At 40.8% G+C, this 27,195-nt stretch overlaps 2 protein-coding genes across 3 annotated transcripts in view; both read right to left on the bottom strand.

Annotated features, from left to right (window-relative positions):
* Nucleotides 1–27,195, bottom strand: part of LOC128595776 (sulfotransferase 2A1-like) — a 370,742-nt gene that overhangs the window by 260,371 nt on the left and 83,176 nt on the right. Inside the window, exon 1 of one of the 2 annotated variants that reach the window (XM_053604738.1) lies at nt 19,787–19,847. The exons of the other annotated variant lie outside the window; for it this stretch is intronic. The gene's annotated coding sequence lies outside the window, so the exon portion shown is untranslated. Of the gene's footprint in view, nt 1–19,786; nt 19,848–27,195 lie in introns of those variants that run through there. 2 annotated transcript variants of the gene reach the window in all.
* Nucleotides 1–27,195, bottom strand: part of LOC128596568 (sulfotransferase 2A8-like) — a 210,618-nt gene that overhangs the window by 181,324 nt on the left and 2,099 nt on the right. The window contains exon 3 of the mRNA XM_053606146.1: nt 25,516–25,725. Coding sequence (XP_053462121.1) covers nt 25,516–25,725 — 210 coding nt within the window. The remainder of the gene's footprint in view (nt 1–25,515; nt 25,726–27,195) is intronic.

Here is a 27,195-nt window from a genome sequence, read left to right as displayed (position 1 = left end):
TGTACTGCAGAAATTATTCCAAAAAATTGAGGAAGAAGGAATCTTCCCCAACACATTCTATGAAGCAAACATCACCCTGATACCAAAACCAGGAAAAGACCCAACCAAAAAGGAGAATTTCAGACCAATCTCACTCATGAATATAGACACAAAAATTCTCAACAAAATCCTAGCCAATAGATTACAGCTTATCATCAAAAAGTCATTCATCATGATCAAGTAGGCTTCATCCCAGGGATGCAAGGCTGTTTTAAAATACGCAAGTCTATAAACGTTATCCACCATATTAACGGAGGCAAAAATAAAGATCATATGATCCTCTCAATAGATGCAGAAAAAGCATTTGATAAAATCCAGCATCCTTTTCTAATTAGAACACTGAAGAATATCGGCATGGGTGTCACATTTCTAAAACTGATTGAAGCTATCTATGACAAACCCACAGCCAATATTTTACTGAATGGAGTAAAAGTGAAAGCTTTTCCTCTTAGAACCGGAACCAGACAAGGTTGTCCTCTGTCACCTTTACTATTCAACGTAGTGCTGGAAGTTCTAGCCAATACAATTAGGCAAGACAAGGAAATAAAGGGAATCCAAATGGGAGCAGAGGAGGTCAAACTCTCCCTCTTTGCTGACAACATGATCTTATACTTAGAGAACCCCAAAGACTCAACCACAAGACTCCTAGAAGTCATCAAAAAATACAGTAATGTTTCAGGATATAAAATCAATGTCCACAAGTCAGTAGCCTTTGTATACACCAATAACAGTCAAGATGAGAAGCTAATTAAGGACACAACTCCCTTCACCATAGTTTCAAAGAAGACGAAATACCTAGGAGTATACCTAACGAAGGAGGTGAAGGACTCTATAAAGAAAACTATGAAATCCTCAGAAAGGAAATAGCAGAGGATATTAACAAATGGAAGAACATACCATGCTCATGGATGGGAAGAATCAACATTGTTAAAATGTCTATACTTCCCAAAGCAATCTACCTATTCAATGCCATTCCTATCAAAATACCAACATCGTTATTTTCAAGATTTGGAAAAAATGATTCTGCGTTTTGTATGGAACCGGGAAAAACCCCGTATAGCTAAGGCAGTTCTCTGTAACAAAAACAAAGCTGGGGGCATCGGCATACCAGATTTTAGTCTGTACTACAAAGCCATAGTGCTCAAGACAGCATGGTACTGGCACAAAAACAGAGACATAGACACTTGGAATCGAATTGAAAACCAAGAAATGAAACTTACATTTTACAACCACCTAATCTTTGATAAACCAAACAAGAACATACCTTGGGGGAAAGACTCCCTATTCAATAAATGGTGTTGGGAGAACTGGATGTCTACATGTAAAAGACTGAAACTGGACCCACACCTTTCCCCATTCACAAAAATTGATTCAAGATGGAGAAAGGACTTAAATTTAAGGCATGAAACAATAAAAATCCTCCAAGAAAGCATAGGAAAAACACTGGAAGATATTGGCCTGGGGAAAGACTTCATGAAGAAGACTGCCATGACAATTGCAACAACAACAAAAATAAACAAATGGGACTTCATTAAACTGAAAAGCTTCTGTACAGCTAAGGAGACAATAACCAAAGCAAAGAGACAACCTACACAATGGGAAAGGATATTTGCATATTTTCAATCAGACAAAAGCTTGATAACTAGGATCTATAGAGAACTCAAATTAATCCACATGATAAAAGCCAACAATCCCTTATATCAATTGGCAAGAGACATGAATAGAACTTTCTCTAAGGACGACAGACGAATGGCTAACAAACACATGAGAAAATGTTCATCATCTCTATATATTAGAGAAATGCAAATCTAAACAACCCTGAGATATCATCTAACCCCAGTGAGAATGGCCCACATCACAAAATCTCAAAACTGCAGATGCTGGCGTGGATGTGGAGAGAAGGGAACACTTTTACACTGCTGGTGGGACTGCAAACTAGTACAACCTTTCTGGAAGGAAGTATGAAGAAACCTCAAAGCACTCAAGCTAGACCTCCCATTTGATCCTGCAATCCCATTACTGGGCATCTACCCAGAAGGAAAGAAATCCTTTTATCATAAGGACACTTGTACTAGACTGTTTATTGCAGCTCCATTTACAATCACCAAAATGTGGAAACAGCCTAAATGCCCACCAACCCAGGAATGGATTAACAAGCTGTGGTATATGTATACCATGGAATACTATTCAGCCATTAAAAAAAAATGGAGACTTTACATCCTTCGTATTAACCTGGATGGACATGGAAGACATTATTCTTAGTAAAGCATCACAAGAATGGAGAAGCATGAATCCTATGTACTCAATCTTGATATGAGGACAATTAATGACAATTATGGTTATGGGGGGGGAAAGCAGAAAGAGGGAAGGAGGGAGGTGGGTGGAGCCTTGGTGTGTGTCACACTTTATGGGGTCAAGACATGATTGCAAGAGGGACTTTACCTAACAATTGCAATCAGTATAACCTGGCTTATTGTACCCTCAATGAATCCCCAACAATAAAAAAAAAAAAAGAAAGGAAAAAAAAAAAAAAGATTGTCTTTGCAGAAGAAAAGAAAAAAAAAAAACATTCAGTGAGGAAAAGATTCCCTATTTACCAAATGGTGCTGGGTGAACTGGCTGGGAACCTGTAGAAGACTGAAACTGGACCCACACCTTTCACTATTAACTAAGATAGACTCTCACTGGATAAAAGATTTAAACTTAAGACATGAAACTATAAAAATACTTGAAGAAAGTGCAGGGAAACTCTTGAAGGAATCGACCTGGGTGAATATTTTATGAGGAGGACTCCCTAGGCAATTGAAGCAGTATCAAAAATACACTACTGGGACCTGATCAAACGAAAAAGCTTCTGCACAGCGAAGAACATAGTAAGTAAAGGAAGCAGACAGCCCTCAGAATGGGAGAAAATATTTGCAGGTTATACCTCTGATAAAGGTCTAATAACCAGAATCCACAGAGAACTCAAACGTATTAGCAAGAAAAGAACAAATGATCCCATCTCAGAGTGGGGAATGGACTTGAAGAGAAACTTATTTAAAGAAGACAGACGCATGCTCTACAAACACATGAAAAAAAGCTCATCATCCTTAATCATCAGAGAAATGCAAATCAAAACTACTTTGAGATATCACCTAACCCCAGTAAGAGTAGTTCACATAACAAAATCCCAAAAACAGAGATGTTGGCATGGATGTGGAGAAAAGGGCACACTTCTGCACTGCTGGTGGGAATGCACACTAACACGTTCCTTCTGGAAGGATTTGGAGAATACTTAGAGACCTAAAAATAGACCTGCCATTCGATCCTATAATTCCTTTACTAGGTTTATACCCAGAAGACCAAAAATCACAACATAAGAAAGACATCTGTACCAGAATGTTTATTGTAGCCCAATTCATAATTGCTAAGTCATGGAAGAAGCCCAAGTGCCCACTGACCCACGAATGGACTAGCAAATTGTGGTACATGTATACCATGGAATATTATGCAGCCTTAAAGAAAGATGGAGACTTTACCTCTTTCATGTTTACATGGATGGAGCTGGAACATATTCTTCTCAGCATAGTATCTCAGGAATGGAAGAAAAAGTATCCAACGTACTCAGCCCTACTATGAAGCTAATTTATAGCTTTCACATGAAGGCTATAACCCAACTATAGCACAGGACTATTGGGAAAGGGCCAAGGAAGGGGAAGGGAGGCGGGAGGTTAGGGTGGAGGGAGGGTAATGGGTGGGGCCACACCTACGGTACATCTTAGAATGGGTACAGGCAAAACTTACTAAAGGCAGAATACAAATGTCTACATACAATAACTAGGAAAATGCCATGAAGGCTACGTTTGATGAGAATATTTCAGATTGTATATGAAACCAGCACATTGTACCCCTTGATTGCACTAATGTACACAGCTATGATTTAAGAATAAAAAAAAAAGGATGGATAAAAGACCTAAATTTAGGACATGAAACAATAAAAATTTTGAAGGAAAGCATAGGAGAAACACTGAAAGACATTGACATGTGGAAAGAATTTATGAAGAAGACTTGCATGGCAATTGCAACAACAGCACAAATAAACAAATGGCACTTAATTAAACTCAAAAGCTTCATACAGCTAAGGGGACAAAAACCAAACCAAATAAAACAGACAACCTACACAATGGGAAAGGATATTTCCATATTTTGAATTGGACAAAAGCTTGATAACTAAGATCTATAGAGAACTCAAATTAATCTACAGGAAAAAAGCCAATAATCCCATATATCAATGGGCAAGAGAGATGAATCGAACCTTCTCTAAAGACAGACAAATGGCTAGCAAACATATGAAAAAATGCTCATCATCCCTAATTATTAGAGAAATGCAAGTCAAAACCACCCTGAGACATCATCTAACCTCAGGGAGAATCGCCCACATCACAAAATCTCAAAACCGCAGATCCTGTCATGGATATGGAGAGAAAGGAACACTTTTACACTGCTGGTGGGACTGCAAACTAATACAACCTTTTTGGAGGGAAGTATGGAGAACCCTCAAAGAACTCAAGCTAGACCTCCCATTTGATCCTGCAATCCTGTTACTGGGCATCTACCCAGAAGGAAAAAAATATCCTTCTACCATAAAAACACTTGCACTAGACTGTTTATCACAGCTCAATTTACAATCGCCAAAATGTGGAAGCAGTCTAAATGCCCACCAACCCAGAAATGGATTAACAAGCTGTGGTATATGCATGCCATGGAATACTATTCAGCCATTAAAAAAGATGGAGACGTTACATCCTTTGTATTATTAACCTGGATGGAAGTGGAACACATTATTCTTAGTGAAGCATCACAAGACTGGAGAAGCATGAATCCTATGTACTCAATTTTGATATGAGGACAATTAATGACCTAGTACACAGTGGGGGGTGGGGAAAGGAACAGCAGAGAGAGGGAAGGAGGGAGGGGGGAGGGGGGTCTCAGTGTGTGACACCAGTGTGTCTTCTGGGCAAGACACAATTGTAAGGGTGAAGGGTAGACATTTCTCTTAGAACTAAAATGCTTAAAAAATTTTCTTTATTTCTTTAGCCCCAATTATTATCTAACAGAGGATACACAACTGTGGAAATAGCTAAAATTAAAGTTAAGTGTATGAGTTGAAAGAAAAATTACAAGAAGTTATGGATCCTAGCACTCTGGGAGGCCAATGTGGGTGAATTGCCTGAGCTCATAGGTTTGAGACCAGCCTGAGCAAGAGTGAGACCTCATCTCTAAAAATAGCTGGGTGTTGTGGTGGGTGCCTGTAGTCCCAGCTACTTGGGAGGCTGATGCAAGAGAATCGCTTGAGCCCAGGAGTTGGAGGCTGCTGCTGTGAACTAAGAAAGCCACAGTCCTCTACCAAGGGTGACAAAGTGAGACTCTGTCTCAAAAAAAAGAAGGTATGGAATCATGGACCATAGGCAGTTAAAACATGTTTAAAAAGCCTTCCTGATTAAAATGGATTAAGTTTCAGGCCTTTGGGGATTGGACAGAGGTTGGCAGAGGATGGGGATGGGAGGTAATTTTTCTTAGGTGGAAACAACATTCCGTGTTTATGTCACTTTCTCTTTCTCCAAGATGCCACCATTAGGTCAGGTTGTTTCTACAATGGTCTGTTCACCCTCACTGGTCCTAAGCATCACCTGACAGCTTCTACTGTCTCTCAGCAGCCCGTCCAGTACTCAGCATCTCAGCACATTCACCCAGGTTGATTTCACGCCTTCATTTCTCTTCTAACCAATGAGGCTGAGGTATCAGACAGTTGGACACATCTCTGGAACTGAACTGTAAACACTCAGTTCTGTCCCTTCCCCAGGGCCCTCTCATCACTGGGTCATCAGCCACACCATATGTCCTAACCACAGTGTGAGCATGAGTCATAGTCCTCTGCATGAATGCATGGGAAAACCTTATGGGATTTCTTGAATGCAGTATCATCTTATCAGAAACCAGAGGAAGATATTAATCAAGGTGGTGGGACTTGATTACTAATTAGATAAAGGAAAGTGGTGAGGAGCAGGGAGAGTAGGGTGGGAAAAGGAAGACGCATGTGAAATGTCAGAATCATGCCAGTCCTAGGTTGAGGGGAGGGTGGATCTACTTATCTGGTGAGATCAAAGTGCAGTAGAAGCAGTTTGGGGAGTAAGGAGAGATGCCCTCGGTGTTGAACAGGTTGAATTCGCGGCATCTATGGCTCTCTCCAGGTGCTAGAGCTCTGGAGACAGATCACAGCCGAGTCAGGGAACTCAGCAGGCAGTCTGGGGAAAAATGGCCAAATTGCAATTGCTTGAGGAAGCCCAGGGACTCTGTGTACTAAAAGTATAGAGGTTCTAGAGTCCTGCAAACCTTTTTGAGACAGATAGAAATAGAGGAGTAAGGGAGTTTTGAAAAGAGGCACGTTTGAAAAACAATAGTAGAAGGTTAAAAGGTCAGGACTAATGGGAAGCCAATGAAAAGCTGACTTTCCCAAAGCCACGCATTAGGAGAGTGGAAAAGAAAAATATGGTAGTCTGTGTTAGTACTGGAGACGTTAGACTCAACACATAGCTTGAACAGTTGATCAGGAACAAGCAGAGGGGCTGGCTAGAGCTCTGCTGCTACATAGTAGAGTAGGTGGACTTTGCAGATTTGGGTTCCAACAGTGACAGAGCCTTGAAGATACAAGGTGGGTGTCAGGTGAGGACTGAGAACGGACTCCGCGCCCCTCTAGCGTCCATATTTTACAGCACACTCACCATTTCCTTCCAGAAACCATTCAAGAAATTGTTCCACTGACCTTGGTTTCTTAGCGAAATTCACTGTACCCTAGAAGAAATAGCCAGATACAATAACATACTTGGAATTTTTCATGAAATAAATCACCTTAAGGGGAAAAATAGGAGAATTAAAAAATCAATGCATTTATTTCCCGCTTTTAAAAATTTTTGCAAAAATGGAGAAAAAGCCAATTCTTAGAAAATGCTTATTGAACATCAATGGATTCTTTTAATAAATTACATGGGGATTTTATCAGTAACATATAAAATTTAAAGTTCCTATGAACTATTCACTGTTATAAGAAGAGAATAATCAAAGAGGAAAGCATTTTTCTTCTTCTGAGGTGTATTAGTCTACTCTCAATAGGAAGCAAATGGAGGATTTTGAAATGTGAGTGGTATTGTATTTGTGTAGATAGTTTCAAGATCACTAACAGGAGAATGGATTAATATGGTGCATTCATAGGTATATAGAAACATATCTCTACGCACACCCAGGCCATGGATGAATCTCACAGACATCACATTGAGTGAAAGAATCCAGGCATCCAATAGTTCATACAGCATGACTCTATTTATATGAAGTTCATATAAAAGTTACCTATGGTTCTAAGTCAGGGCAGGATTTACCTCTGTGTGTGGGCATTGATTGGGAAGGGGCATGAGGGAGTGGAAATGGAAAGGTTCTGGATTTGACCTAGATGATGGTTACACTTTGTATGTTATGTAAATACTCATCAAGCTAGTCTTTAAGATTATTACATACACACACTGAAGCAAGGTTATTTGCCATCTGAGCAGCTAAATTTTCCTTTGGATTCTGTACTCACTCTCTTTGTGACATTATTCTCACCTCTCCTTAGACCTCAGTTTTCCTACAGAGGAAAACAATATAAGACAAACACTTACCAAACACTTTCAGACACATATAATAGGTGCCATTGTAACAAATTTATTGTGCTGTTGCACAGTGTAAAATTTCCACATGAGGAGATAATTCTGCTAAGACACTCAATTTAGTTTAAACAAAAAACATTTTTAAAAAAATCGCAAATCAGTAAACACCTTCTGGAAAAACATATTTGAGTCATTTCTTTTCTTCTCTTGTCTATTTTCTATTCTCTTTTTTTCTTACAAGTAAAGAATATTTCTAATAATGGTCTGACATTTTTTAGATCTAGGAAAATGATTGTCCCTTCTGAGGATCATCCCCTGCTCATCTCCATAGACAGCTACACATAGTAAGACACAGAAATTGGAAAAACTATCCAGGACATCAGAGCAATCACCTTGCATTTCAGCATTGATTTACAAATGTGCCACTTCCGATATGAAAAATTCTGTTTCTACTCAATGGCAAGAGATGCTTATTGAATTAACATTGGCTCACTACTTATTTGGAACAACCAAAAGGGCCTTATCTAGTATATAATGAAGTTCTAAATTCTAGCTGGGTTTAAAATACGGTTTTGTAAGATTCTGGCATTATCATGTGGCTTTGTGCCTGGTTTGTATCTGGCTGGTATAGTGTGTGAAATGGTTTATACCCATGCATTCAAATATGGATCCTGGAACAGCCACACAGGCCTCATAAAAAGCACAATCTCAGGTCTGATAGACCTGGTGAATAACAGTGTATTTCATTGTGGTCTCCACAGTGATTTACAAGCACGTTAACCTTCCAAACTCATTAGTCACATATCTCTTGATCATTATGCACTGACCTTGGCCTGGGAACTGAAGAAAGACATGGGGAAGAGATGGATGGGGAGGTGGGATCAGAGCAAGCATGGGCCCTCCTTCTTATTTGCTGATGCAAACCTAGCATCAGTCTCTATCCAGGGTGAGCATTCCCAGATGGGCACAGACTGGACCCACTTGGTATTCCCGTTGGAGTGAATCAGGCAGAGAATCTCAGAAATTCAACGCAGAGAGCAACCAGTGTGTTCCCAGATAAAGAAGGAAAAATGTTGATCACTTATTTCAATCTCACTTTTTAAAAAATTATGGTAAAGGCTCAGGGCCTGTAGCTCAGCGGCTAGGGCACCAGCCACATACACCAGGGCTGGCAGGTTCAAACCCGGGCCTGCCAAACAATAATGGCAACTACAACAACAACAAAAAATTATGGTAAAATAAACATAACATAAATGTACCATTTTTTAGCAGTTTAATAGTTAAGCATGTTCCTATTGTTGCTCAACTGATCTCCATAACTTTATAATCTTGCAAAACTGAAACTCTGTACTTATAAAATAGCAATTCCTCATCCCCTCCTCCTTCCGCCCCTGGCAACCACCTTGTATTTTCCCTTCCGTGAACTTAACTGCTCTAGACACCTTATATAAGCATATAAGGAGAACCACGCACTATGTGCATTTTTGTGAAGGCCTAATTTAATTTAGTGTAATGTCCTCAAGGTTTATCCACACTGTAGCATGCATCGGCATTTTCTTCCTTTGGAAGGATGAAACACATTCCATTGTATCTATATGCCACAGTTTATTTATCCCTCATCTGTCAATGGGTGTTTGGGTTGCTGCCAGTTTTTGGCCATTTGCTGAAGTCTTTGAATAAGTTCCCATTGCTCTTGGCTTTTCCGGTTCCTGCCACTTGAAGTGCTTTTGGCCTCAATCTGCCCCATTTGCAGGCTCTTACCCTTCAGCCCACTCCACATAATGGTCTACATCTCCCAGTCCCTCTGATTTTTCAGGCCCTAACCAATTCCTGACCATCATCCATGATGATTCTACTACAGGAAATTATCCCTCCTCAGTAAGTAATTCTCCATTCTTTCTTTTCATTTCAACTTAGATTCTATTCTTTCTATGAAGATCATCCTTTTACCTGCCAATACACACACCTGAATCAGCCTTAGGATTCACTCCTCTGGGTTCTCCTAATACCATAGATTATCCCCTCTGAACGCTCATGGTACCATGTAATTCCCTGACTGAATCCTTTTCCCTGAATGTACCTGGCACTAGGCCTTGCTCTACCCGCTTGCAAACATTGCCCATTGTCTGGCATATTGAAAATGCTCCAATCAGGATCAGATTCAGATTCGGTGGCTCAGGCCTGTCATCCCAGCACTTTGAGAAGCTGAGATGGGAGGATAGATTTTGAGGCCACTGTTAAATACCAGCCTAAGCAATATATCAAGATCCCACCTCTATAAAAAAGATAAAGAAATACATTAGCTCGGATTGATGGTGCATGCCTGTAGTTCCAGTTACTTGGAAGGATCTCGTGAGCCCAGGAGTTTCAGGCTGCAGGCACCTATGATTGGGCCGCTGCACTCCATCTGGACAATGAGGTGAGACCCTGTCTCACAGAAAAAAAAGAGGGAGAAAGTGCTCCAACCATCTACTGAATGAATGAGAAACCCAACCACAGCCTTTCTCAGTACAAGATTCTGTTTCCTTACCTGAAAATGATTATTAATACATCTTCATCCTTTAGCACAAGTTCTTCACGTGCTTTCCTTAGGATCTCAGGGTTATAACCCTTCTTCGGGAAAGGGATCCTTTCATACCATAAGTTGTCATCTGACATGATGATCAGGACATCAGGCTCCCTATTAGGGTTTCAGCTGCAGACACTGCTGGACGCTGTGGTAGCTACTGACAGATTAGGTTTTATAGTAAACAGATAACAATCAGCAATCTCTGTCCAGTTAGTTGGGAAGTTTGTTGGCTGATAAGGAGAAGTCAGTATTGTGACCAATAGTCAAAAGAGAAATCATATTAGGAAACTGTAAACTCAGAAAACATTCTGAAGATAATGTGAGTTGAATTCATAGGAGTGAACTGGAAATTCACTAACAAATGCAAGGACGTAAAAATGTGTGTATATAAAAAATAGTTTTAATCAGTGATATTTTTAATAACATTTTTAGATTTACAGAAAAATTGCAAAAAGAGTCCAGAGGAATCCCATTGTCCATACCTCATTCAGATTTCCTGAATTTTTTTTTTTTTTTTGAGACAGGGTCTCACTTTGTCACCCTCGGTAGGGAGCCGTGGCGTCATAGCTCATAGCAACCTTAAACTCTTGGGCTCAAGTGATTCTCTTGCTTCAGCCTCCTGAGTAGCTGAGACTGCAGGCACCCACCACAATGCCTAGCTTTTTTAGAGATGAGGTCTCACTCTGGCTCAGGCTGGTCTCAAACCTGTGAACTCAGGCAATCCACCTGTCTCAGCCACCCACGTGCTAGGATTATAGGCATGAGCCACTGTGCCCAGCCCAGATTTCCTGAATTTTTACCTATGTTCTTTTTCTTCTTCAAAATCCCATTTGGGTCATCAGATTATATATCATCATCAAGTCTCTTTTGGCTCCTCTCAGCTGTGACTGTTTCTCAGACTTCCTTTATTTTTGAGGTCTGACAATTTTGAGAAGTATTGGTCAGTTATTTTGTAGACTGTCCCCACAGTGAGACTGGTTGGGTTTTTTTTTCTCATAATTAGACTGGGTTCATGAAGAGAAAGGTCATAGACACAAATGGCATTATCATCACAAAATATCAAGAGTACTTACTATCAACATGGCCTTACATTGGTCATCTGAAGTCACATGTTTCAGATTTCTCCACTGTAATTTTCCTTTTCCCCTCCTCCCTTTCTCTGTAGGCCTGTCTTAAACATCTGTTCTGGACTTGAATATATTCATAAGATCACATTGTATAACCCCCAATAGAGAAATATTCTTCAAAATACTAAGCCTGTACTTTGAATTGTCACATGGTCATGAAAACAAAGAAATGGAGCACAAGTCTCAAAATGAAGGAACATGAAGCTAAGTGCTGTGTGAGTCCTAGACCACACATGCACACCATGTTGTAATTATGTCAATGGATCAATTGCTCAAATCTGAACATACAATGTGGATTTAGATGATGTTGAATAATTTTGTATCACTATTAGTTTCCCTGATTTCTATAATTTTACTGTGGACATACAACACTTATCTTTGTTCTTAGGAAATACACACTGAAATTTTGAGGGATAAAAGAATAATTGGCCAGGTACAGAGGCTTGCAACTAAAATCCTAATACGGTGAGAAGCTAAGGTGGGACAATTACTTGAGCTGAGAAGTTCAAGACCAGCTTGAGCAACAGTGAGACGTCATCCCCATACAAAGTAGAAAAACTTGGCCTGTGACCCGTAGTCACAGCTTAGTGGGAGGATCATCTGGAGGGCCCATGAGTTTCAGGTTGCTGTGAGCTGTGATGACACCACTCCACCCTTGCCTGGGTAACAGAGTGAGATTCTACCTAAAAACAAAAACAAAAATCTATCCTCCTCAACAACTGAGGCAGTAACAAATGTATATTTGCATGAAAAGAATGAAGCTGGACACTTACCCTATAATATATACATTACTTTATTAAAAATGGATCAAATAACTGAAATATCCTAAAACTCTTAGAATAAAGATATGGGTAAATGTTCATGCCCTTGAATTTGCCAGTGATTTTTTTTCCCAAGAAAACATCAATCACATGCCAAGGAAGAAGAAAAAATAGATGAATTGGTGCATGTTGTAGTGAAATACTTTTGTGCCTCAAAGAACACTACCAAGACAGTGGAAAGAAAACCTACAGAATAGGAGATAATATTTACAAATTATATTTCTGAACAAATAAAGAACTCCTACATTTCAACACTAAAAGTCAATTAAAAAATGGGCCCAGGGGTGGCAGTATGCTGGGGAAAGAGGTAGTTGGCAGTGGTGGCGGCACCAAGGTGCCCAAGCCATCCTTAATGTAGTACAGGTGCCCTGAGAGGCTCCCATCCAGAAGGAGAGTTAAAGGACAGAAAATTAGCAAGTAACCTGCTGTATTAGAGCTGCACCAAGAGAGAAGGTTGAAGAACGCACATCAACTCTGCTGAGGCAAGCTGCGACCACAAGGATACAAACAAAAGGTACAAAATCCATCACCAAGTGGACAGGAGTCCCTCCCCCATGAGAACAGCTTGGAGTGCCCCACAAACAAACGAGCAGAGTTCAAAGGTGCTCCAACTATACTCCATGGGAAAAACCCTCTAAAACCTGGACCTAACTCCCCTACTAGGGTGCCACGGCATTCTCCTGCCAGTATAGAACTGTATATATTCTCTACCTGCAATTAATTATGAGCTCCCAGCACTCCCCTCCACTCTCACTCTGAGGTCTGGAGGCCTGTCCCCCAGGAGTCTAGATTCTTGGGTAATTTCTCGAGGGGTGTGGACAGGGCCTAGACTATAGCTGGTAGGTGCTGATTCTGCAGCACGGGAGTGAGGAGAGGCGGGTTGGCTGGATATTCCAAAGCCACACCCCCAATCACTCCTGGATATTCCAAAGCCACACCCCCTGTCACCCTGGGCAACCAGAGGAGGCCAGGCATCTTCTCAGGTGGCAACCACCGTGGAACAGATCTGGGATGGAAATGCAGGCCAGGTGAGTAAAGGGTTTGCCGGAGGCGGTACCGACCTGGGTGGAGCGTGGGGACTGGAAACACACATGCAGAGCTGCGAAGTTCCCAGGGCGGGGCTGACCCAGAGGACCCCTTTACTCAGCCAAAGACGCACCAGACCCTCAGGGGATTGTCAGCCTATAGACCAAGGAAGGCAGGAGGCTAGAACTGACGGCTAACTGAATACAAACCTACAGGATCAAAGACAGGGCCTGAGGCACAGTCTCTGGGCACTCAAAACAGCTTCTCTTCTGAAGGGGGATTTAGCAGGGACAGAAACAAATTCCCGCAAAGTTGTTCAGTTCTGTTCTGTCAGTAACATCAATCAGGGGCGGGGCTGGAACTGAGTGAACACCCTCAAGCCTCCATCAAGCACCTGAGGTTGTCAGGCCTCACCTCCCCCTGCTGGATAGATGCAGAGTGCAGTGGCCTGGCTGAGCAGAAATAGATTTCCTTGTGATTCAGGCAGGTACAAACCCCTGGAGTATCTGTTCACTACAGGCAAATGGATCACAGCGCTGCAGGGCTATCAGTGACTGGGTGTGACAGAGGTGCAAGGTGGAGAAGGAGGCATCAACCTTCCCAGACTAATCTATTTGTTGGGTGGGTCCTCCTGACTCCACGGAGCACCAGAACAAGCCATATCTGAGTTGTCACCAGACCCCTGCGATCCAGTTGCCAGAGACCTTTTAAACTCTCCCACCTGAGACAGGTGCTGACTGAGACAATTGATTTGGACCTTTTGAACTGAGCCAATTGCCCGAGGACTATTCAAGTAGTACCCTGGGTGTGTGGTTATAGGAAGGTTTGATTTTCTTTTTCCAATTGTTGCCTGTGGGGGGTGGGGTGACATAATTGCTGGTATTTCTCCACAGCTGAGACTTCAACCCAGAGTAACTGTTTCACTAGGGTCAAACAGAGACCAGCTGAAAACAAGACAGAACCACTTAGCCCCACCACACCAAACAAGGCCCCAGTTTCTCAGGCCATAGCACTGTATGGGCCCTTGACAAAGCTTCAGGGGAAAAATCAAACGGTGTAAAACAATCATGGGGCAGAATCAGCAGAAAAACTCTGGTAACATGAATACCAAGAATAGATCAACCCCCCTCAAGGAAAGATATGGCAGACGTAACTGATGATCCCATTCATAAACAGCTGGCCGAGATGTCAGAAAACAAATTCACAATTTGGATTGGAAACAAGATTAATAGAATGGAGGAAAATTTGGAATTTGAAATTCGAGGAGCAATTCAAAAGTTGGAATTAGAAATTCAAGGAGAAATTCAAAAGTTGTCTCAAGAATTTAACGAATGTAAAGACAAAACCACCAAAGATTTTGATGCACTGAAGCAAGAATTTGCAGCCCTCAAAGATCTGAAAAATACAGTAGAATCCCTCAGTAACAGAGTGGAGCTAGCAGAAGAAAGGATTTCTGACATTGAAGAAAGCCTTTGAATGCTCCCAACCTCTCAAAGAGGAAGAGAAATGGAGAGCAAAAATAGATCATTATCTCAGAGAGCTCTGGGATAATTCGAAGAAGGCTAGTATCTGCCTCATTGGAATCCCTGAAAGTGATCAAGTGGCCTCGCCAGGCACAGAGGCCCTTCTCCATGAAATTATGAAAGAGAATTTTCCACACATGCCTTGAGATTCTGAAATTCAGATAGCAGACAGTTTCAGAACCCCAGCATGACTCAATCTGAATAAGACATTCCCCAGGCATATCATAATTAACTTCACTAAAGTTAATATGAAGGAGAAAATTCTGAAAGCAGCCAGACGTAAGAAATCCATTACCTACAAAGGGAAGAATATTAGAATGACTGCAGATCTCTCTGCTGAAACTTTTCAAGCCAGAAGAGGGTGGTGATCGACTTTTAATCTCCTAAAGCAAAATAACTTTGAACCCCGGATCCTGTATCCAGCTAAACTGAGTTTCATTTATGATGGAGAAATTAAATACTTTAATGACATTCATATGTTGAAGAAATTTGCCATAACCAAACCAGCTCTTCAGGATATTCTCAGACCTATCCTCCATAATGACCAGCCCAATCCTCTACCACAAAAGTAAACTCACTCAGAAACTTTTGATCAAACTCCAACTTCCACAGTGGTGAAAGGATTAAAAATGTCCACTGGACTTTCGAGAAAATCAATACCCAAAATTTTACCAGACTTATCAATATCCTCCATTAATGTGAATGGCTTAAACTGTTCTCTAAAAAGGCACAGGTTGGCTGACTGGATACAAAAACTCAGGCCTGATATATGCTGCATACAAGAGTCACATCTTACCTTAAAAGATAAATATAGACTCAGGGTGAAAGGGTGGATGTCCATATTTCAGGCAAATGGTAATCAGAAAAACTCAGGGGTTGAAATTCTATTTGCAGACACAATAGGCTTTAAACTAACAAAAGTAAGGAAAGATAAGAATGGTCACTTCATATTTGTTAAGGGAAATAGTCCATATGATGAGATTTCAATTATTAATATCTATGCACCCAACTAGAATGCACCTAAATTTATAAGAGAAACTCTAACAGACATGAGCAACTTGATTTCCTCCAGTTCCATAATAGTCGGAGATTTCAACACTCCTTTGGCAGTGTTGGATTGATCCTCCAATAAGAAGCTGAGCAATAAAATTTTAGATTTAAACCGAACCATCCAACATTTGGATTTAGCAGACATCTACAGAACATTTCATCCCAACAAAACTGAATACAAATACTTCTCATCAGCCCATGGAACATACTCCAAAATCGATTACATCTTAGGTCACAAGTCTAACCTCAGTAAATTTAAAGGAATAGAAATTATTCCTTGCATCTTCTAGGACCACCGTGGAATAAAAGTTGAACTCAGTAACCACAGGAATTTGCATACTCATACAAAAACATGGAAGTTAAATAACCTTATGCTGAATGATGGCTGGGTCAGAGATGAGATTAAGAAGGAAATTGCCAAATTTTTGGAACAAAATGACAATGAACACATGAATTATCAGAACCTCTGGGATACTGCAAATGCAGTCCTAGGAGGAAAATTTATACCACTGCAAGCCTTCCTCAAGAGAACAGAAATATAGGAAGTTAACAACTTCATGGGATATCTCAAGCAACTGGAAAAGAAAGAACATTCCAACCCAAACTCAGTAGAAGAAAGAAATAACCAAAATTAGAGCAGAATTAAATGAAATTGAAAACAAAAGAATTATACAACAGATCAATAAATCAAAAAGTTGGTTTTTTGAAAAGGTCAGTAAAATAGATAAACCTTTGGTTAACCTAACCATGAAAAAAAGAGTAAAATCTCTAATTTCATCAATTTGAAACAACAAAGACGAAACAACAACAGACTCTTCAGAAATTCAAAAAATCCTTAAAGAATATTACAAGAAACTTTATTCTCAGAAATATGAAAATCTGAAGGAAATTGACCAATACTTGGAAGCACGTCACCTTCCAAGACTTAGACAGAATCAAGTGGAAATGTTGAACAGGCCAATATCAAGTTCTGAAATAGCATCAACCATACAAAATCTCCCTAAAAAGAAAATCCCTGGCCCAGATGGCTTCACGTCAGAATTCTACCAAACCTTTAAAGAGGAACTAGGACCTATATTACTCAACCTGTTCCAAAAGGTAGAAAAAAAAGGAAGACTACCCAACACATTTGATGAAGCAAACATCACCCTGATCCCCAACCAGGAAAAGACCCAATAAGGAAAGAAAATTATAGACCAATATCACTAATGAATATAGATGCAAAAATATTCAAGATCCTAACAAACAGAATCCAGCTACACATCAAACAATTTATACATCATGACCAAGTCGGTTTTATCCCAGGGTCTCAAGGCTGGTTCAATATATGTAAATATATAAGTATAATTCAGCACATAAACAAATTAAAAAACAAAGACCATATGATTCTCTCAATTGATGCAGAAAAAGCTTTTGATAATATCCAGCATCCCTTCATGATCAGAACACTTAAGAAAATTGGTATAGGAGGGACATTTCTTAAACTGATAGAGGCCATCTACAGAAAACCCACAGCCAATGTCATATTGAATGGAGTTAAATTGAAATCATTTCCACTCAGATCAGGAGCAGGATAAAGCTGCCCATTGTCTCCACTGCTCTTTAGCATTGTAATGGAAGTTTTAGCCATCGCAATTAGGGAAGAAAAGGCAATCAAGGGTATCCATATAGGGTCCGAAGAGATCAAACATTCGCTCTTCACAGATGATATGATTGTATACCTGGAAAACACCAGAGATTCTACTACAAAACTCTTAAAAGTGATCAAGGAATACAGCAGCATCTCACTTTACAAAATCAATATCCATAAATCGGTATCCTTTATATATACCAACAATAGTCAAGTTGAAAAAACAGTCAAGGACTCTATCCCATTCACAGTAGTGCCAAAGAAGATGAAATATTTGGGAGTTTATCTAACAAAAGACATGAAAGATCTCTATAAAGAGAACTAGGAAACTCTATGAAAAGAAATAGCTGAAAATGTTAACAAATGGAAAAACATACCATGCTCATGGCTGGGAAGAATCAACTTGTTAAAATGTCCTACTACCCAAAGCAATATACAATTTTAATGCAATCCCTATTAAAGCTCCACTGTCATACTATAAAGATCTTGAAAAAATAATACTTCGTTTTATATGTAATCAGAAAAAAACTAGAATAGCCAAGACATTACTCAGAAATAAAAACAAAGCAGGAGGAATCACGCTAACAGACCCCAGACTATACTGTAAATTGATAGTGATCAAAACAGCATGGTACTGGCACAAAAACAGAGAAGTAGATGTCTGGAACAGAATAGAGAACCAAGAGATGAATCCAGCTACTTACTGTTATTTGATCTTTGACAAGGCAATTAAAAACATTCAGTGGGGAAAAGATTCCCTATTTAACTAATGGTGCTGGGTGAACTGGCTGGCAACCTGTAGAGTACTGAAACTGGACCCACACCTTTCACCATTAACTAAAATAGACTCTCACTGGACTAAAGATTTTCTTGCCAGAAGTCCTACTCTTTATTACAAGCTTATCTCATTATTTGTATATCATACAGATTCATATTTACATAAATCAAGATAAGAAATAAGTAATATACAATAACAGATAATTATACCTAATTTAATTATATATAGTTATATATTATGTAAATATAAAATATTAACTTTCATAGTAAAAATGATGGAGCAGGACTTCATCTCCTGTGTAACTGGTGCCCTGTAAACATCCATTGCTCCTTCATGTCCTCTCTGTGTCTGTACGTGTGTGTGTCCACGTTTCCTCTTCTTCTAAGGATGCAGGCATATTGTGTTAGGATCCACCCTAAAAGGCGCATATCACTTTGCTTTCCACAGCCCAACGTCCTTGTCTTTCTCACATGCAAAATACATGCAATGCACACAATCTCAGCAGCCCCAAAGTCCTAACCCATTCCAGCATCAAATCTAAGCCTAAAATCTCCTGTAAATATCTCCTAAGTCTTACAACAGGCATGAGTGGAACTTGAGGTATGATTCATTTGGAGGCACAATTCCTCTCTAGCTGCTAACCTGTGAAACCAGACATGTTACCTGCTTTCAAAATGCAATGGTGGCATGGTGTAGATCTTCTTAGTCCAAAGAGAGTAATTTGAAACAAGAAAGAGGTCATGGGACCCCAGCAATCCACACAACCCAGCAGGGCCAATTCCATTGGATGTTAGGGCTTAAGATTGACCTTGTTGGCCTCTGTTCTACTGGATGATTGAGACAGCAGAGGCCCTGACCTGCTCAAGGTCCCTTGATACTTAACAATCATTTGATTACTTCCTTCCATGAAGCACTATTATACATATATTTGAAGTGTAGGATTTTGGAAAAAATTGATTCTTCATTTCCACACAAAATATATTTCCATTTGTCTTGAGCCCAAGTGAAGAGGCCATGGACAAGTTTTAATCACAGAGACCTCACCATGTCAGATAGCAAAGCCTCTCTTCTCCTTTTTCCAGCTAAGTCAATCCTTCATTCATGCCTTTCTGAAGGATAGTTTCCTACATTAATTTCCCAATGAGGTAGCTCCTGTGTGAACAACCCAACTCTGTTCTCCTTCCCCAGATCAAGGACAGCTTTCAAGCCTGGTGGGAGGAGCTAAGTAACCTGGTCACTGTTTGTAGCCTGAACACCATCTTGTGCCAGATTTTGAGGCGAGAGAATCTAAATGACTTCTCATCACCCAGGTACCGTCTCATGATGGTTGAACTTTATCCAAGTGTCTAGAATTCCCACCAGCACCATGATAAGAGACCCCCCCCCCAAATGAGGGGACAGGAGAAATGCTCTGGGGAATGAGCAATTTGCATTGAATACATTCAAACCTTCCTTTATCTCAGCTGTTAGCACTTGTTGTAAGCACAAGAAAGCCCTCCATGTGTTCTGGGACATTTTGAAACCAGAGAATTTTCTCTTACCTTTTCTCAGAAGTGGGTTTTTGTGAACTAAATCAGTGTCATCCACCAGTGAGAAATTGGACATCTTGTTTTCTCTCATGGCCTGGAAGGAGCTGTTCTTGAGGATTAGGCTGAGTTCTTCTGGCTCTGCCTTCTTACCCAGGAACTGACAGATCTTCTCCACAGTTCCTTCTGTGTCCTAAAAGAAGGAAAAACAAGAGAGAGGATGTGAGAGAGAAAGACGACAGAGAGACCAGGATGAGAAGCAGGGTGAGGATGAGGAGGGGGAAGAAGAAGAGAGAAACAGGACACAGAAGGGAGAAGTTATGGAGCTGGATGCAGCCAGGAGAAAGCAAGAGAAACCGCTAAAGAAGAGAGAGCAGGGAGTGTGGGAAAGATGCCGGGATCCTGATGGATTTCTCAGTCCAGTTGATTATCAGACAACTTATCATTAAACAACAAGGCCTAGAGTTTCTAGAGAGTCTTGAGAAGGGCTCCTAAATGATGATTAGGATTAAAGAAGGAGCAAATCGGGGAGAACTTGATGAAGATTTAAGGAATTGATTTCAACTCCTGGCTGTGCCATCAAACAATCTGTTGCTCATAACTAACATTTGAATGATACACAGTTTTATAAGATCTTCTTATATATCAATAGTGAGTTCTTGCTACAGAGTCCTGGGAGATTATGAGAGAAAAATAACTTTTTACACTAGAAAGGCTTTCCTATGAATCATAGACTTTGCTCTTAGAACTAAAATGCTTAAAAATTTTTTTTTTTAATTTCATGAGCCCCAGTTGTCTAAAAAGTAGTCACACAAGTGTGGAAACAGCTAAAATTGAAGTTCAGTGTATGAGTTGAAAGGAAAATTACAAGAAGTTATAAAATCATGACCCAAGGGACTTAAACGTGTTAAGAAAGGTTTCCTGATTAAAATGGATTCATGCTGAGGCCGTCAGGGATTTGACAGAGGTGGGCAGAGGAAAGTGACGACGGGGAGCAATGTTTCTCAGGTGGACGCAACATCCAGTGTTTATGTCACTGTCTCTTTCTCCAGGATGCCAGCAATAGGTCAGATTCTTTCTTTCTTTTTTTTTTGCAGTTTTTGGCTGGGGCTGGGTTTGAACCCACCACCTCTGGCATATGGAGCCAGTGCCTTACTCCTTTGAGCCACAGGCACCGCCCAGGTCAGATTCTTTCTACAGTGGTCTGCTCACCCTCACTGGTCCTGAGCATCACCTGACCACTGCTCCTGTCTCTCAGCAGCAGCAGCCCCTCGGGTCCTCGGCATCTCAGCACATTCACACAGGTTGATCTCATGTCTTCATTTCTCTTCTTACCAGTCAGGTTGAGATGTCAAACCCTTGGACACCTCTCTGGGACTGAACGGGAACTGAACTGAACTGTTCTGACCCTTCCCCAGGGCCCTCTCATCACTGGGTCATCAGCAGCACCACATGTCCTGCCCACAAAGCTTTTTACAACCACCAGTGGGGGCATGTGCCCTGGTCCTCTGCTGAATGCCTAGGAAACCCCTTTAGATGTTTGACGAGAAAGTGAAGAAGAACAAGGAAAAAAAACATGAATGGTGTGAAATGGCAACCAGAAGGAGGGCAATGAAGACCAGGGAGCTAATCTTACTCTTAGTGACTATTTTCAAGGCTAAATTTTGACTGAGAAGAGGGAATGGAGACACAGAGAAATGGAGTGATGTCAGAGGAAGAGAAGCTGGTGGTGAGAGGGTGTGCACTGACTACTAAAATGATAGTTACCCATTTCAGCTCTTCATAACTCAGCATCAGGAAGTTCTCCCTCTCTCTCATGGACACCCAGCCACAAACATAGTCAAACCATGACCCGTATGGCACTGCATGGGGGGAGGCAGAGAGACAGACAGGTTAATTCCATCTTTTAGGTTCACTCCTCCACCAGCTTTATTACAATATAATTGACAACAAAAGTTTGTATATATTTACAATGTACAACGCAATGTTTTCATTGATGTATCTATTGTAAAGTGAGAAGATGGAACTCAATAACATAGTTATCATGTAGGTGTCATTATTTTGATAGTGGGAACATTTAAGATGCATTCAGGTTACATTTTCATATACATAATTACATATGTATTTCAGTATATTCACAGACCCTCAACATACACTAGGAGCTCCCACAAGCTCTTTTCTTAGCTTTGATCATTATTGGTAGATTGTTATTTCTTTTTTTTACAGTAAGAGAGTTTTATAATTTGGCAAAAGTAAGGAATACATGGGGATAGTTCCCAAGGAAGAATGTCCTGATAACTTATTTTGAATACACTTTATTTCATCTGTTTCCCTTTTCCCAACTGTTTTATTTTAGAAAACTCCCACATATCATAACATTTCATGTGAGACACACCTGCAGTACAAAGAGTTTGAGGAGTGAGTAGAGATTCTCTCAATTTTGCACAGTTTGAACTCAAGGTTACGTACGGCTTCTCTCCAGGCTCCGAGAGCTCCAGAGACAGATCACAGCTGACACAGGGGACTCAGCATGCACTTTGAGAAAAATTGCCACATTACAAGTGCTTGAAAAAGCCCAGGGATTCTGCATAACTAAAAGTACAGAGATTCCAGAGTCATGGAAACCTTTTGAGACTGATAGAAACAGAGGATTAAGGTTGTTTTGAAAAGAGGCATTTTCTGAAAAACAATAGTAGAAAGTTAAAGAGTCAGAATTATTTCTCTGGGAAGGTTATGAAAAGCTGACTTTCAGAGAGCCACAAATTTGGAGAGTGGAGATGAGAATATAGTTATCTGCGATAGTGCGAGAGTTGTGAAGACTCAGCAAATAGTGTGGACGGTTTATCAGGGATAAGCTGAGGGGCTGACTAGAGCTCTGCTGCCACATAGGAGAATAGGTGCACTTTGCAGATTTGGATTGCAACGGTGACAGATCCTTGTAGCCCTGGGCTGGTGAGAAGTAGATTCAAGGCGAGGGGGCAGGTGAAGTTTGAGAACGGACTCCGCGCGCCCTCTAGCGTCCATATTTTACACCGCACTCACCATTTCCTTCCCAGGAATCATTCAAGAAACTGTTCCACTGACTTGGGTTTTCTTAGAGAAATTCACTGAAATCCAGTAGAAATAACCAGATACAATAACATCCTTGGGATTTCTGATGACATAAATCACCTTATGGGAAAATATGAGAATGACAAATCAGTACATTTATTTCCACCTTTTGTAATCTTCATAAAAATGGAAAAATAGCCAATTCCTAGAATATGTCTATTGAATATTAATGAATCCTTTTAATAAATAATTTAATGCATTCATTAATAAAATGTAAAATTTAAAGTTTATATGAGTAAGTCACTGCTCCAGGATTATAACAATGGAGGAGGAAAGCCTTGCCCTTCCCTCTGGGCTATGTGAGTCTACTCACAATGTGAAGCAACAGGAGGGTTTTAAAACGTGAGAAGCATTGAATTTGTGTAGATAGTTTCAAGATCATTAACAGGAGGATGGTTTAATACATTATGGTGCATTCATAGATATATAGAAATATATATCCGTATGTATGTCCAAGACTATGGGTGACTCTCACAGACATGACATTGAGTGAAGGAAGTCAGGCATCCAATGTTCATACAGCATGACTCTTATTTGTATGAAGTTCAAGAACAAGCAAAACTAAGCTAGGAGTTTAAGGCAGGGAGCGTTGACTTCTGTGTGTGGGCACTGATGAAAATACTCATCAAGCTAATACTTAAGATCACTACCCACAAACACACACATCTACTCACATACATGAGGAAGATTAACTGGCATTTGAGCATGTGAATTTTCCTTTGGATTCTGCACCCACTGTCTCTGTGACATGATTCTAGTCCTCATATCTCTCTAGTCCTCAGTCCCCCCACACAGGGATTTACCAAAAACTATAAGACACATGTAAGAGCCATGTTGTGACAAATTCACTGTGCTACCACACAAGGTAAAATTTCTAAGAGAGGAGACTGTTATGTGAAGTTTGTCCACTTAGTTTTAACTAAAAATATTTAAAAATTCACAAACCAATAAAGACCTAGGAAAGCCTGTTTCTCTTTCCTTCCTTTCTTCCATCCTCCCTCCCTCCCCTCTTTCCTCCTTTCTTTCCTTCCTTCTTTTGTTTTCTTTTTTCTTTTTTAAATTGATATTTTTTAGCAAAGTATGTTTCTAAAATTGGTCTGCTATATGTGAGATCCTGGAGGACAGTTGTTCCTTCTGGTGATCACTGTTCAGCGACTGGGGAGATCCGTGTGGCTGCTCATGTGCATAGACAGCTACCCACAGTAACACACAGAGGTTACAAACACTATCCACCACACCAGAGTGATCTCCCTGCATTTCAGCATCGAGTTACAAATGTGCTGGTTCCCATATGAACATCTCAACTTCTTCTCAGTGGCAAGAGGCACTTACTGACTCAACATTGGCTCACTGTTTATTTTAGAACAACACAAAGGGGCTTATCTAGTATACTGAGATCTGACAATTAAATTTCACAACTACACCAAGGTCTGACAATGAAGGTTCAGAACTACTCATCCTACAAAAAGTGCTACATCTCTCATTGCTGAACATCACTAGGGTCACCTTTGAAGGCTCCACCTTAGGAAGCTTTGCACTGAGGCCAGTGTCCAGTCTATGTTTCCAAGCTAGTTTGGAATTCTTTTTCTGGAATTGACATCAGAGTGCTGTCATCCTACCTGTGATGTCCTAAATGTCATCAAAATGTCTTCCTTTCAGTATTTCCTTTCTCTTTAGGTAAAGAAAAAGTCAATGGGGGCCAGATCCGGTGAGTAGGGAGAGTGCCCAGTACAGTTATTTGTTTACTGATGGAAAACTCCCTCACAGATGGTGCCATGTCGGCTGATGCATTGTCATTATGCAAGATCCACATGGTGTGGGACAAGATTTTCACTTAAAATTGTCCTGTTTCTCCACTGACATTTACTTGGAGTGCTGTACTTCTCACAGCCAGCTAATGATTTTGACTCACAATCACATGAATTTGTGCAAAGCTTCCATCGGTTTCGTCTGCTCAGTACTGGCCCCCTGGTCTCCTCATCCGTGATGATTTCTCTATCCTCTAATAACCTGTCATCTGCATGTACACTGTGGTTTTCTTCATGGCGTTATCCCCATTCACTTAGACTAACATGTCCCTGATTTCACTTCCACTCTTACCAACTTCACAAGAAATTCAATGTTTGTTCTTTGCTCTAGTGCAAACACTGACCAACTGGTGATGGCACACACAAACACACAACAACAATAAGAACGCCACCCAGGAAAGCAGCCCCACACACACAAACACAGCTGTGACACACTGATATACCAAAGTTGTGAATCCTTCCCAGGTTGTTTGTGAAGTCCTGCCAACATAAGTGCATGGTGGCAAGTTCAGGAACTTAATCGTCAGACCCTTTCATATAGAACAGTTGTAAATTCTAGCTGGGCCTAAAATACGTTTATCCAAGATTCTCCCATCACCATGTCACTTTGTGCCTGGCTTGTATATTGCTGGCATATTATGTGGAATGGGTCATACACTTGCACTCAGCTACGGTCCTTGGAACAGCCACACTGGATGCAGAATCTCAGGTCCTATCCAGACCTACTGAATGATAATGCATTTCAACAAGGTCTCCACATGATTTACAGATATATTAACATTTGAAAGGCATTGGTCCTACATGTTTTGATGATTGTGAACTGACCTTGGCCTTGGAACTGAAGAAAGACTTGGGGAAGAGATGGATGGGGAGGCGGGAGGTGAGCAAACGTGGGCTCCTCCTTCTTATTCGCTAATGCAAACCCAGCCTCAGTCTCTAGCCAGGTTGAGCGTTCCCAGATGGGAACAGACTGAACCCACTTGGTATCCCACTTGGAGTGAATCAGGTGGAGGATCTCAACCAACCAGTTTGTTTCTGGATAAAGAGGGGAAAACGATGGTAACTCGAATAAATTCTAAAAAAAAAAAGGTAAAATACACATAACATACAATGTACTGTTTATTTATTTATTTTGTAGAGATAGAGTCTCACTTTATTGCTCTCGGTGGAGTGCTGTGGCATCACAGCTCATAGCAAGCTCCAACTCTTGGGCTTAGGCAATTCTCTTGCCTCAGCCTCCCGAGTAGCTGGGACTACAGGCGCCTGCCACAACGCCCGGTTATTTTTTTGTTGCAGTTTGGCCGGGGACGGGTTTGAACCTGCCACCCTCGGTATATGAGGCTGGCGCCCTACTCACTGAGACACAGTTGCCACCCACAATGTACTGATTTTAAGCATACAGTTTAGTAGTGTGAACTATGTTTCTGTTGTTGCACAGCCAATCTCCATATTTCTAATCTTGCAAAACTGAGACCCTATTTATATTACACAACAATTCCTCATCCCCTTTTCCCTCAGCCCTGGCGCCACCTTATGTAAGTAGAACCATGCAATGTGTGCATTTTTGTGACTGGATAACTGAATTTAGTGTAATGTCCTCCAGGTTTATCCCTGCTCTAGCATGCATCAGCACTTTCTTCCTTTTGAAGGAGGAGCCCTATTTCCATTGTACCTACTTGCCACACTCCGTTTATCCCTCATCTGTCAGTGGGTGTTTGGATGCTGCCATCTTTTGGCCATTTGCTGAAGTCTTTGAATAAGTCCCCATTGCTGTTTGTTTTTCAGGGTCCTGCCACTTGCAGTGCCTTTGGCCTCAATCTGGCCTCTTTGCAGACTCTCACCCCCCAGCCCCACTCCCATCTAGATACGATCTACGTCTTCCAGTCCCTTGGATTTGTCAGGCCCTTTTCCAATTTCTGACCATCACCCAGCATGCTTCCTCTTTGAGAACATATCCCTTCTTACTAAATAATCTCCCTTTCACTCTATTTCACTGTAGATTCTGTTCCTTCTGTTAGGATTTCAGTGGTCCTCCTTCTGCTTGATTGTGGGGTGTTGAGTGCATGGCAACCCCGACCTGGTTTGAATGCTGGCTGGGAAAATGATGCTGATAATAATGTACTCCAATATACAAAATCTGAAAATGTCTGTAGATGGCTTACATTAACTCGGGCTGAGCAGACCGACAAAATGAGCACCTCCCTGGCCTCTTAGAAGGCTTTTATTAATTTTTAACAAAGGTACAAATGATAGGGTTGAAAGAATCTTAAGTTTTCCAGGGAGGCTGGTTAAAGAGAAAGCCAGGACAGGTGGCAGGGGTGGTAAACAGCCCAAAGTGCATGTGAATGGAGGGGAGGGAGAAGCTAGTTCTATTCAGGTGGGGGAAGTAAACCAGGTTTCCTAATTTAACACATGTTCAGAGGGTTTAATCCTTGCCATCTGCTGACCTGAATGCATAGGCCTAGTCTGGCCCCTCCAGGCCCCTGTGGGTTGTTTCCCTCTTCC

Source organism: Nycticebus coucang, chromosome 10 (assembly GCF_027406575.1).
Source record: "Nycticebus coucang isolate mNycCou1 chromosome 10, mNycCou1.pri, whole genome shotgun sequence".
Classification (NCBI taxonomy): Eukaryota; Metazoa; Chordata; class Mammalia; order Primates; family Lorisidae; genus Nycticebus; species Nycticebus coucang.
Note: the sequence above shows the minus strand (reverse complement) of the source record. Positions and strands in the feature narration are given on the sequence as shown.